At 41.5% G+C, this 12,823-nt stretch overlaps 1 protein-coding gene across 3 annotated transcripts in view; it reads left to right on the forward strand.

Annotated features, from left to right (window-relative positions):
* Positions 1 to 12,823, forward strand: part of MYOM1 (myomesin 1) — a 110,396-nt gene that overhangs the window by 64,349 nt on the left and 33,224 nt on the right. For all 3 annotated transcript variants that reach the window (XM_030552836.1, XM_030552838.1, XM_030552837.1), the window contains 5 exons: positions 3,028 to 3,154; positions 4,794 to 4,978; positions 6,059 to 6,173; positions 11,537 to 11,693; positions 12,705 to 12,811. In XM_030552836.1, coding sequence (XP_030408696.1) covers positions 3,028 to 3,154; positions 4,794 to 4,978; positions 6,059 to 6,173; positions 11,537 to 11,693; positions 12,705 to 12,811 — 691 coding nt within the window. The remainder of the gene's footprint in view (positions 1 to 3,027; positions 3,155 to 4,793; positions 4,979 to 6,058; positions 6,174 to 11,536; positions 11,694 to 12,704; positions 12,812 to 12,823) is intronic.

Here is a 12,823-nt window from a genome sequence, read left to right on the forward strand (position 1 = left end):
TGTTCCTTCCTAAGTGGAGCACTTTGCATTTATCTTTATTGAACTTCATCCTGTTTACCTCAGACCATTTCTCCAATTTGTCCAGATCATTTTGAATTTTGACCCTGTCCTCCAGAGCAGTTGCAATCCCTCCCAGTTTGGTATCGTCCGCAAACTTAATAAGCGTACTTTCTATGCCAACATCTAAATCGTTGATGAAGATATTGAACAGAACCGGTCCCAAAACAGACCCCTGCGGAACCCCACTTGTTATACCTTTCCAGCAGGATTGGGAGCCATTAACAACTACTCTCTGAGTACGGTTATCCAGCCAGTTATGCACCCACCTTATAGTAGCCCCATCTAAATTGTACTTTCCTAGCTTATCTATAAGAATATCATGCGAAACCGTATCAAATGCCTTACTAAAGTCTAGGTATATCACATCCACCGCTTCTCCCTTATCCACAAGGCTCGTTATCCTATCAAAGAACGCTATCAGATTAGTTTGACACGATTTGTTCTTTACAAATCCATGCTGGCTATTCCCTATCACCTTACCACCTTCCAAGTGTTTGCAGATGATTTCTTTGATTACCTGCTCCATTATCTTCCCTGGCACAGAAGTTAAACTAACTGGTCTGTAGTTTCCTGGGTTGTTTTTATTTCCCTTTTTATAGATGGGCACTATATTTGCCCCCTTCCAGTCTTCTGGAATCTCCCCCGTCTCCCATGATTTCCCAAAGATAATAGCTAGAGGCTCAGAGACCTCCTCTATTAACTCCTTGAGTATTCTAGGATGCATTTCATCAGGCCCTGGTGATTTGCAGGCATCTAACTTTTCTAAGTGATTTTTTACTTGCTCTTTCCTTATTTTCTCTTCTAAACCTACCCTCTTCCCGTAAGCATTCACTATACTAGACATTCCTTCAGACTTCTCAGTGAAGACCGAAACAAAGAAGTCATTAAGCATCTCTGCCATTTCCAAGTCTCCCGTTACTGTTACCCCCTCCTCATTGAGCAGTGGGCCTACCCTGTCCTTAGTCTTCCTCTTGCTTCTAATGTATTGATAAAAAGTCTTCTTGTTTCCCTTTATTCCCATAGCTAGTTTGAGTTCATTTTGTGCCTTTGCTTTTCTAATCTTGCCTCTGCATTCCTGTGTTATTTGCCTATATTCATCCTTCGTGATCTGACCTAGTTTCCATTTTTTATATGCCGCCTTTTTATTTTGTAGGTCACGCAAGATCTCAAGGGTAAGCCAAGGTGGTCTTTTGCCACATTTTCTATCTTTCCTAACCATCGGAATAACTTGCTTTTGGGCCTTTAATAGCGTCCCTTTGAAAAACTGCCAACTTTCCTCAGTTGTTTTTCCCCTCAGTCTTAATTCCCATGGGACCTTGCCTATCAGCTCTCTGAGCTTACCAAAATCAGCCTTCCTGAAATCCATTGTCTCTATTCTGCTGTACTCCTTTCTACCCTTCCTTAGAATTGCAAATTCTATGATTTCATGATCACTTTCACCCAAGCTTCCTTCTACTTTTAAATTCTCAACGAGTTCCTCCCTATTGGTTAAAATCAAGTCTAGAACAGCTTCCCCCCTAGTAGCTTTTTCAACTTTCTGAAATAAAAAGTTGTCTGCAATGCAGTCCAGGAACTTTTTGGATAGTCTGTGCCCCGCGGTGTTATTTTCCCAATATATATCTGGATAGTTGAAGTCCCCCATCACCACCAAATCTTGGGCTTTGGATGATTTTGTTAGTTGTTTGAAAAAAGCCTCATCCGCCTCTTCCGCCTGATTAGGTGGCCTGTAGTAGACTCCCAGCACGACATCACCTGTGTTTTTTACCCCTTTTAGCCTAACCCAGAGACTCTCCACCCTTCCGTCTCCTATGTCCATCTCCACCTCAGTCCAAGTGTGTACATTTTTAATATATAAGGCAACACCTCCTCCCTTTTTCCCCTGTCTATCCTTCCTGAGCAAACTATACCCATCCACACCAACATTCCAGTCGTGTGTATTATCCCACCAAGTTTCAGTAATGCCAATAATGTCATAGTTGTATTTATTTATTAGCACTTTCAGTTCTTCCTGCTTATTACCCATACTTCTTGCATTTGTATAAAGACATCTAAGATACTGATTTGATCTTGCCTCCCAGCTTTGCCCTGACCCTCCTTCCTCTCTGCCATTATAGCCCGTGCTCCCTCCTGTTTCCAACCCATCTCCCAGGTCTTGTTCCCCACTTACCTGTGGGCTTTGCTCACCTGTCCCCGTCGAACCTAGTTTAAAGCCCTCCTTACTAGGTGAGTGCCAGCGTACACCCCACTGCAGGGACAGCTTCCACGTCAGCAGGCTGAATTATGTAATTAACGCATGGCTGGTGACACTCTGCTCCCTACCTACCTAGCACAATGTCTAACAGTCTTGTTTGTTTTTTTACAGTTTATGCACATTTAGAACATTCATAGGCTAGGTCTATACTACAGACCTATATTGGTATAAATATGTCACTGAGCAGTGTGAAAAATCCATACCTCTGAGCGATGTAGTTATACCAACCTAACCCCCTGTGTAGACAGTGCTATGTCGATGGGAGAGCTTCTCCCCTGACATAGTTTCCCCCAACATAGCTTCCCCCTCTGGGGGTTGATTAACTACGATGATGGGAGAAGCTCTGCTGTCAGGTGTAGTAGTGTCTTCACTAAAGAACTAGAACAGTGCAACTGCACCACTGTAGTGCTGTACACGAAGACAAGCCCATAGTCTCAAGCATTCCTCAGTTTGCTCAGAAGTGGCTGCCAGTAGAAGGTATTGCCCAGGTGTCAGTGCACAAAGGTAGCTTTTGTGGTGCCTTTTCATTCTTAAAAAATTGAAAAGAAATGAAAGTATACATAACTGATTTTTAATATTGCTTTCACCTGTTCATTGTACAGGCTTTATAAAGAGGATTTGTATCCTAGAGTTTACATATGTGACAGTCATCAGTATAACCTCCTTCTACAACTTTAAAGCAAGGATAATGAGTATTGTTTTTATTAATCCTGCAGATTCACAATTTGAAGGAAAACATGGTGTACCAATTCCAAGTGGCTGCTGCTAACCTAGCTGGGGTTGGCACACCCTCCCCACCTACTCGATCCTTCAAATGTGAAGAATGGACCATTGCTGTTCCAGGTAAAAATCTAAACAAACATCAAAGCTCAGCATCATTCAGTGGAGCATACCAAACCTACACTCTACACAAAATGAAAGAGGAATGCTGCTGGCTAGAACGGTGTTCTGTTCTTATTCTCAGCAGGCTGCATCCTGAGGTCTGCTATGGGTTTGCTGCTACACCTGCTGTGTGCTCTCAGTTCCACTTCCAATAGAAGTCAATGGAAGTAAAGTTGCTCTGCACATAAGGCTCTTCACTGCTTTGCAGAGTCATTTACACCTGTGCAAAGTGGGTGTTAAACATTGCTCATTTGATTTGGTAGCATTTAATACCCACTTTGCAGCTAATTGTTTATTTCTTTTCTATTTAGATTCCTATACTACATCTATGCCTGGTGTAGATGTCTACACAAGGTGCAAGGCAGTGAAGAAACTCATAGACTCTAGGACTGGAAGGGACCTCAAGAGGTCATCGAGTCCAGTCCCCTGCCCTCATGGCAGGACCAAATACTGTCTAGACCATCCCTGATAGACATTTATCTAACCTACTCTTAAATATCTCCAGCGATGGAGATTCCACAACTTCCCTAGGCAATCTATTCCAGTGTTTAACTACCCTGACAGTTAGGAACTTTTTCCTAATGTCCAATCTAAATCTCCCTTGCTGCAGTTTAAGCCCACTGCTTCTTGTTCTATCATTGGAGGCTAAGGTGAACAAGTTTTCTCCTTCCTCCTGATGACACCCTTTTAGATAACTGAAAACTGCTATCATGTCCCCTCTCAGTCTTCTCTTTTCCAAACTAAACAAACCCAATTCTTTCAGCCTTCCTTCAGAGGTCATGTTCTCAACTTTAATCATTCTTGTTGCTCTTCTCTGGACCCTCTCCAATTTCTCCACATCTTTCTTGAAATGCGGTGCCCAGAACTGGACACAATACTCCAGTTGAGGCCTAACCAGCGCAGAGTAAAGCGGAAGAATGACTTCTTGTGTCTTGTTTACAACACATCTGTTAATGCATCCCAGAATCACGTTTGCTTTTTTTGCAACAGTATCACACTGTTGACTCATATTAAGCTTGTGGTCCACTATGACCCCTAGATCTCTTTCTGCCATACTCCTTCCTAGACAGTCTCTTCCCATTCTGTATGTGTGAAACTGATTGTTCCTTCCTAGGTGGAGCACTTTGCATTTATCTGTATTGAACTTCATCCTGTTTACCTCAGACCATTTCTCCAATTTGTCCAGATCATTTTGAATTTTGACCCTGTCCTAGGCATGTCAGTTCAGGGCCAGATCCAATACCCACTGAAGTTAATGAGAAGACTCCCACTGACATCAGTGGGCATTAGATCAGGCTCTCAACAATGAATGAGTTTAATAATTAACTTCTCTCCCTGTTATTTGATGAGGCTGGTCATTTATGTTTGATTGAGATATTGTAGGTTAGAAAAAATGGAAATTGGATCATTTTGGGAGCTAGTTCATTTTGAACATGGTTAGGACTGTGTAAGTTCACAGATACAATGGAATTGTATCTACTTACACCCACTCTGAATTTAACCCATGGTCTTTTTTCGATGGTTTTATGCACGGTCTTTTTTCATTTGTTTTATGCAATGGCCTGCATCACAAGATTACAACTTTTTTTTTATCCTTTAGGACCGCCCCATGATCTCTTGTGCACTGAAGTTAGAAAAGACTCTCTGATTTTACTGTGGAAACCACCAGTTTATATTGGCCGTAATCCTGTAACTGGTTACTATGTTGATGTGAAGGAAACAGAAGCAACAGACGAACATTGGAGGAGTGTCAATGAGAAGCCAATTGCAAATAAATTCTTAAAGGTAATCAGTTTTGGAACCAAATTCAATTACACCAGTGCAACTTCTGTGAAGTCAGTTCTAGGTATTCCATTCTATTTTGGTAGTGCTTCCTTGTAGTTTTAGACTTACCAAGCTATGTTGTGCCCTCAGTTACATCCATGTAATTCTAGCAGAGTCACATAGGGGTTTAACTTGGAAAAGACTTTGGCCCAATAAATCTAAAAATAAAAGAACGCATTACTAAAGTATGGCATTCCTAAAATAGGTTATAACACAGATGTATCCTCTCTATTTCCTGACTCAAAGGTGAACACAAATGGCAAATCTCTGAGGTGTGTGCTGTGAAAATATGACAGGATGACTGGTTTTAACATAATATACCCTGTCATCTCATTTTTTTGAGTTTGTAATTTAGATGGCTAGGCTATTATGGTACATAATTTCATGGAGCAATTTCTAAATATAAGATTAACTGTATCTTCAGTCTAAACATTCTTCCAACTGTATCTTCAGTCTAAACATTCTTCCAAGAGTGTACAAATGTATACATACATATGAAATTTGTACATTTCAAAGGTCATTTTAAAAACCACCTCATTTTAAAATGTGATCTTTGCTTGTGTATTTTTAAAGGGACATTGGAATGTAGTGTAGCCTCAAACTGGATGTTAAAATCATTATAAGCCAATAGAGAATGACATCCAGATTCTAAATATCTATGGTTTGAATTATTGACTCTGACTACAACTGTTTTTAAAAGCCAGAATTGATCTGCAGTATTTTTGTTCTGCTGCTGCAGAAGCAGATGGACTGCACAAACATAAGAGTTAAAAACATCCTGTTCCCAGAAATGGGCTAACATCATTGATAACATCATCAAAAATGCTGCCTAAACTCAAGTAGCAAACAAAAATAAGTTACAGTCATGTTAGCCCAGATGGGAGGGACATGAGAAAAGTGGAAGTTTCCAAGGGAAAAAAGAGGGGAAAAAAAAAGGAGGAAGATATATTATTGTCAAGCCCCCAAACTAGTATTATAGATATGGAAGAGTAAAATGAAGTGCTCAGTAGTGTACTGTGCTTCTCTACTTGCTTGTTCTAGGTCAGTGGCCTAAAGGAAGGTGTCAGCTATCTATTCCGGGTGCGAGCAACAAATCAGGCTGGTGTCGGGAAACCTTCTGATACCACTGACCCTGTCATAGCACAAACACGACCAGGTTCGTTTACACTCTTGTTTTGCATTTGCATTAATACAGGTTCATATTTATCAGACATGCTCATAACCAGAGAATACACACAAAGGAACTGAACCCATCTGTCCTTTGATGTATTACCAATGCACCAAGACCTTTTCCTATAAAGGATACCAGCTGAGTGTGACTGTTTACCTCCTTTATAAAATAAGTTTTCTGAATACACTTGGGTGCCCATACTATATATACACACAAATAGAATCATAGAATATCAGGGATCTCAGGAGATCATCTAGTACAACCCCCTGCTCAAAGCAGGACCAATCCCCAGACAGATTTTTTCCACAAATGGTCCCCTCAAGGATTGAGCTCACAACCCTGGGTTTAGCAGGCCAAGCTCAAACCACTGAGCTATCCCTCCCCCCTGGGTAAAGCATGGTAAAATAATATTTGTGTGCAATTGCAGATAAATACATAAATAGAGGGTCCAGTTGTTCCCCTAGATCAGGGCATGGAGTGTAACTTCCACACTTAAGTTTTACTCTTCCCCAGACAGAAGGGAGATCAGCTGCTGCTGCCACTGCAGCTCATATCCCTTCTGTCTCTTGACTCACAGAGAGTTCTTGGGGAGGGGACAGGCTGTGAATGGGCCAAGGAGAATGTTCTTTTTCTGCTTTGGCACCAACAGTAAATCCTTTCACAAGTTGACACAGACATCCTCCTTGCTGTGGAGACTACCTTTACAAGGAGAGCCCAGGGCAGCTGCTGATTGGAGAGATGCTTGCAACATGGCTACAATGAATCCACAGTGCTAGAAAGGTGTGGAGAGAAGCAGGGACCCCGAGAATCACTGTGGAGGCACAGAATCCCCACCCAGCTAGATCCAGAACTCCAGTGGATCCATGAGTTTCATACCGGTATCTGAGTATCTGTGGTTTTGGGCTCTGGACCCCTGCTATTTCCACAGAGGACATAGACCTTAATAAAACAGAAAAAACATGGAGGAAACTCTGAGTCTCCAGATCCTTTCCATTGGTATTTCCATAGGAAGAGGCTGTTGGGCCCATAGATTTTTAACCTACTCATAAGAGATAGTACTGTTGTTAGAACTGACACACAATACATGAAATTAATAAAAACAAACACAAAAGTAAAACATCTAAGACTCTGAGGTTCATGCAGGTATAGTTTTTTGTGCTGTAAACACACACTGCAAGAGGGGGGAGGGATAGCTCAGTGCTTTGAGCATTAGTCTGCTTAAACCCAGGATTGTGAGTTTAATCCTTGAGAGGGCCATGTAGCGATCTGGGGCAAAAAATATAGTAGGGGATTGGTCCTGCTTTGAGCAGGGGGTTGGATGAGATGAGATGACTGCCTGAGGTCCCTTCTAAACCTGATATTCCGTGATGAAAAATGTACCCCAAAATCTCCTTAAAATACATAATTTAGTATAAGATAAACATATTTAAGGCTGCAGACTAGTTTTAGGAGCTCCTTTAGCCATTGGGACTTTTGGCAGTAGCCAATGAGAGCAGGACAGGGCCCTTGAGATATGTCTACACTTCAATAAAACATGCCATGTCAGTTGACTCAGGCTTGTGGGGCTCAGGCTATGGGGTTAATAAAATGGCAGTGTAGACATTTGGGCTCACACTTGGAGCCCTGATTTTGGGATCCCATGGGGCAGGGGAGGATTCCAGAGCCCAGGCTCCACTAGTACCTGATGTCTATTCTGCATTTTTACAGCCCCACAGCCTGAGCCCTGTGATCCCAAGTCAGTTGACATGGTCATGCTGCAGGTGTTTCAATGAAGTGTAGACCTACCCATAGAGTCCTATTGTTCTGACATTGAGTTATGCACAATGGAAACATCTTATTCATGAAATAAGAATTGGATGAACATTTGCCCCAAAGTTTCTGCTTCCCTTTGAGGATTAATGCTTAGCCTTCAGACTGATAACACAAGCTTGTCATGCAATAGCAGCCCACACACATATCAAATAAGGAACTTCACATCTAATTTCAGTTCCAACAGACTGAGAATTGAAGCAGTCATTCAGAGCTGGAGATACTTTACCACCTGCAAGGAGATTTAGCCACGTAATTTCCATTGAGATCTAGGATAGCTGCAGTAAGGTGTGTGCCTAAAGTAATAGGGCCAAGTTCAGCAGAGAATGCCCACAACCCTTAACGCTGGGGGCAGGGCTGCAGAGCTGCACCCTGGCTGCTACCCATATGGGACTCTTGTCTCAGGATTTTGTTACTGCTCAGGGGCACAGAGCTGGGATCGGATTCCAAGTCCCCAAAGCAAGAGAGTCAAGATTTGGCCCAACAAAGTTCTCCGGGAAGCTCAGGGCTAATTAATCTTGTAGTGACTTTGTTGTCATATACTTTTAGCTCAGATCTGTAAATATAGTCTCTGCCAAACTACACTTCTCATGAAGCATTAAGAAAAGACAAAACAAATCTCTCAGAAAGGCAAAAATCTGGTTAAAAATGCTTTTTCACTCAAACCGTACAAATCTCAGGCACAATCATGATTTTAAAATCTGGTCTCAAATCTTCTGGAAACGTAGTTTCCCAACTAATGTTGGCATTATTAAGATCTTGGATAGATGCAAAATATTATTTTGGTCAGATGGAGAATTCCTGCATTTTGAAAATAGAATTGCAATGTTACTTTTGGCGAATAAGTCATAAATATCAGCAGGAGAGCAAGATCTCTAACCCAAGAGGAATGGAAACTTAAATAAATATACTGAAAGAATTATTTCTGTCAGTAGGACTGGAGGCAATCTCCTATTTCCAGCATGTGCGGGTAATATGGTCAAATATTTTGTATTTTTTTGTTTCTAATTTGCCAACTATGTAACTTTTTTCTTATAATGTTTTAAAAGGTAAAATAAAATAAAACAATTGGCCCAAACAAACAGCAAACCCTCAAACAAACCTATATCTTTAGCTATAACTTAGTCTTAATTTCATCAAAGTGATTTCATTGTGTATGTTTTCCACAGAAAATCCCAGGGCTCTGAGGAGTATGCTTTAATCCTTTTTCAAATCCCATTGTGCCAGCCCCCAGCTCTGATACTGCTCACTGCAAAGTAGAATTAGGTCCTGATTCTGCAAAATCATCTGTGTGAGCAGACCATTGCACCTGCATGAAGCACCATTAACTATAGTAGGACTCTGCCCAGACATAAGGGTCTACCCACAGGTATCAGATTGCAGGATCAGGGCCTTAAACCTCACCTATGTCTCCGGCTGAGGATTCTCCTTAGAGCCAACACAGGGGCATATTGGAAGAGTGGCTTTTAGATGAGGTCCTGTCTAGCGTGCTGCTGTGCTCTGGCAATCTTCAGCTGCTAGAACAGGGATCAGCAGCCCATCAGGGAAATCCGCTAGAGGGCCAGGACGGTTTGTTTACCTGCAATATCTGCAGGTTCGATCGATTGCAGCTTCCACTGGCCACGGTTCACCATTTGAGGCCAATGGGGGCTGCGGGAAGCAACAGCTAGCACATCCCTCGGCCCGTGCCACTTCCTGCAGCCCTCATTGGCCTGGAACAGCGAACTGCAGCCAGTGGGAGCTGCGATCAGCCAAACCTGCAGATGCTGCAGGTGAACAAACCTTCTTGCCCCGACAGTGGATTTCCCTGATGGGCTGTGTGCCAAAGGTTGCCAATCCCTGATCTAGAAACATGCTTTAGTTTCTTAGTGACCTATTTCAGCATTTATGGTAGAGGTAAAGCAAAATGAGAAAAAATGAACTTATAAAAATGCACCCTGAGTTGTATAAACAACACCACTGCCAGATATAAGTGCTGACTGGTGGTAGTAATATATATAGTGAATGCAAGCTAATGAAGTGTCAAGCATATTGCCTTTTGAATCGCTCTTATAGCAGAGTTTTTGCACATTACCTACACTGTCATCAACAGATTGATACACTAACAATCTGCAGTGAAACAAACACTTAATGACAGGTCAAATGGTGAATTTCCATATAATGGATTACACTGGTAAATTTACAAACATGTTACTGCCCAGTAAGAGATATGTAGACCTCAGACTTCATTTATCATTCATAGGTACTTTACATGTATTTCTGAACTGCATATTGCATTTCGGAAAGGGCTGATAAATGATAATACTGGTATAGCAACAAATATTGATCTCTCCTTTTATTAAACATTTATGGCAAGCTATAAGCAATAAGACAGTCAGTTACATGTTCACAAACTATTTCATTACCAAGGAATGTGCTGCTGCTCACAGTATTGGAGAAGCCATGTATGGTATTAGGATTATGGGAACAAGACTCAAGAAATGTACTGGAAATAAAGCATTTATTACTAATTTCTGGATATTCTGATGGCTTTTTGTGAATGAGGTCCTTTTCTTTAAGATATAACATTTTAGAGGAAAAGTATGTCATTGACATTTTAGGCAGTTCAAGACATGCAGTTCTCTTGGCTGCACAGGTATGCATGAAAGGCAGATCCTAGGTATATTCTGGCCCTGGACTTATTTCCCATTCAGTGCCCTACCAGTGCACACTGGATGGTCCTGCCCTTACCAAGGCCTGCAGGCACTGGAGTAGCAAGCAGTATTCAAAACCATCTCTTGATCTGAACCAAGGTGTTGCACTTAGCTGCCAGTCAGAGATACACTCCCTACTGGGGTGCACAGGATGCGTTCCATAGGCCATTTCAGGGCAATATGTCAGACTTGATTAATCCAACATCTGTACGTGTGAATGAGTTGCTGTGTGTAACACTATTAGTTGCACAAGTGAGTGCTACTGTGATGATTCATTTGTGAAATTAACATGAACTGTTAATTTCCTATTCACCCCTCCACCTTTCCCAAGTATACTCTTGTGTACGTGGCATAAACTTGTATTTTACTAGAAAATTAGAAGTTTTCCCTATATTAGGAATACAATGAATAGCCCTTACTGTGGAAGTTGTTGCTTTTACAATATTTTCAACATTTCAACATTTAATGGATTTTAATGGACTGCATTTGTTCCTGTTCCGTTTTTCCAGCGCATTTAATTTTATTTTTAAGCCTGAGTTAAGGCTTCTTTCAGCCCAGGGCCCAATGTTGCAACCTTCATGTATGCATAGTCCTTAATCATGTGCAAATAATCTCATTGACCTATGTACCCTTTTTAATTTGTTCATTACTTCCATGGAATTACGCACCTAGATAAAGACTCTTCTCATGAGTAAAGGATCAAGGACAGTAGCCTGTTGCAGCAGCTTATGTATGTGCAGAAGGAAGGAAAGGGCTCTGCTTAATTTATCCTGTGAATGATGTGTAAGCAAATAATTTATGCTGCTTTTTATTAAAAAGTAGACGTGCTTTGCTTTGATCTTCCAGGAACTAAAGAAATGGAAGTAGATGTGGATGATAATGGAGTCATTTCCCTGAACTTTGAATGTGACCAGATGTCTCCAGACTCTAAGTTTGTCTGGTCCAAGAATTATGAACCAATTGAGGATGAATCTCGATTAGCCTTTGACGCCAAAGGCGGAAAGTAAGGAGCCTTACTTATAGAACTCTGTTGTATTTAGAAATCCTAGGAATTTCAGAAATCCATCCCTTTGGAGGTGACCTCACCAAGATTATTCATGCCCTTGTCAGTGGAAGGTTAGATTATTACAGTGTTATCTGAAGGTGGTCTCCTATGTAGACTATGCAGAAATTACACACACACAATGATGCATCCCACTTGTTTAAGCAGTGCTTCACATAAAGAGCGCACTACACTTGTGCTCTCTGACCTGCACTGGCTACCAGATTTGCAGGTGCAATTTAGTATTTTTAAACATATTTAACCTAAATTGTTTTGGTCTTGACTGCTTCAAAAACTTTCCCATATTATACTGCACTAGTTGCAGTCCTTTGAGGTGCTGGAGCAAACAACACTCTGGTTTGATCAGGAGGGAGCTGGTGGTGGGGCATTCTCAGCGAATATTGGAACATTTTTGTTCATCAGATCCCAGATTTGGTGACTTTCAGCATGGTCTGGATCACTTGTTTCCCCAGGCTTTTTCTAGAGAGGAAGGAGATGCAAATATACAGGTGCAAAAGTAACATATACGGAAGAAGAAATAGATGTATAAGCCCTGCCAATCATAGCACCTGAGAAACCATGTGACATTCCCCTCCCTGTTTATAGCCATCCCTAACACATCCCTGACATCTCACATGAAAACGAAGTCCAGAGGGATGTTTCCTAGAACCAGCCTGTATTTACCATACTCCCAGCAATATGAACCCGTGTGAACCCTTTCTGGCATCTCTCATACGCTCTATCCTGCAGGACTAAGCTGGATTTATTCAGATCTTTCTTGTACCAGATACAGACTATGGGGTTCAACATGTAAACACCATGGATATACCCACCTTTTTTCACTGGTTATGCCCCATACTCTCCTGCTCAGCCAAAGCCACAGCAGATGCAGCACCCATTAGTAGGGGGAAAGGGAGGTGTTCTGATTCAGGGTTTGGTTAAGGCTTTTAATCAAAATGTTTTTGTCTGAAGGTCAAAAGCTGCTTTTAAAGATCTTGGGGAAGATGATTTGGGCATTTATTCTTGTGCTGTCACAGACACTGATGGAGTTTCATCAAGCTACACAATAGACGAGGAAGGTAAGGAAAAAA

The sequence above is a fragment of the Gopherus evgoodei genome, chromosome 2 (genome assembly GCF_007399415.2).
Source record: "Gopherus evgoodei ecotype Sinaloan lineage chromosome 2, rGopEvg1_v1.p, whole genome shotgun sequence".
Taxonomy (NCBI): Eukaryota; Metazoa; Chordata; order Testudines; family Testudinidae; genus Gopherus; species Gopherus evgoodei.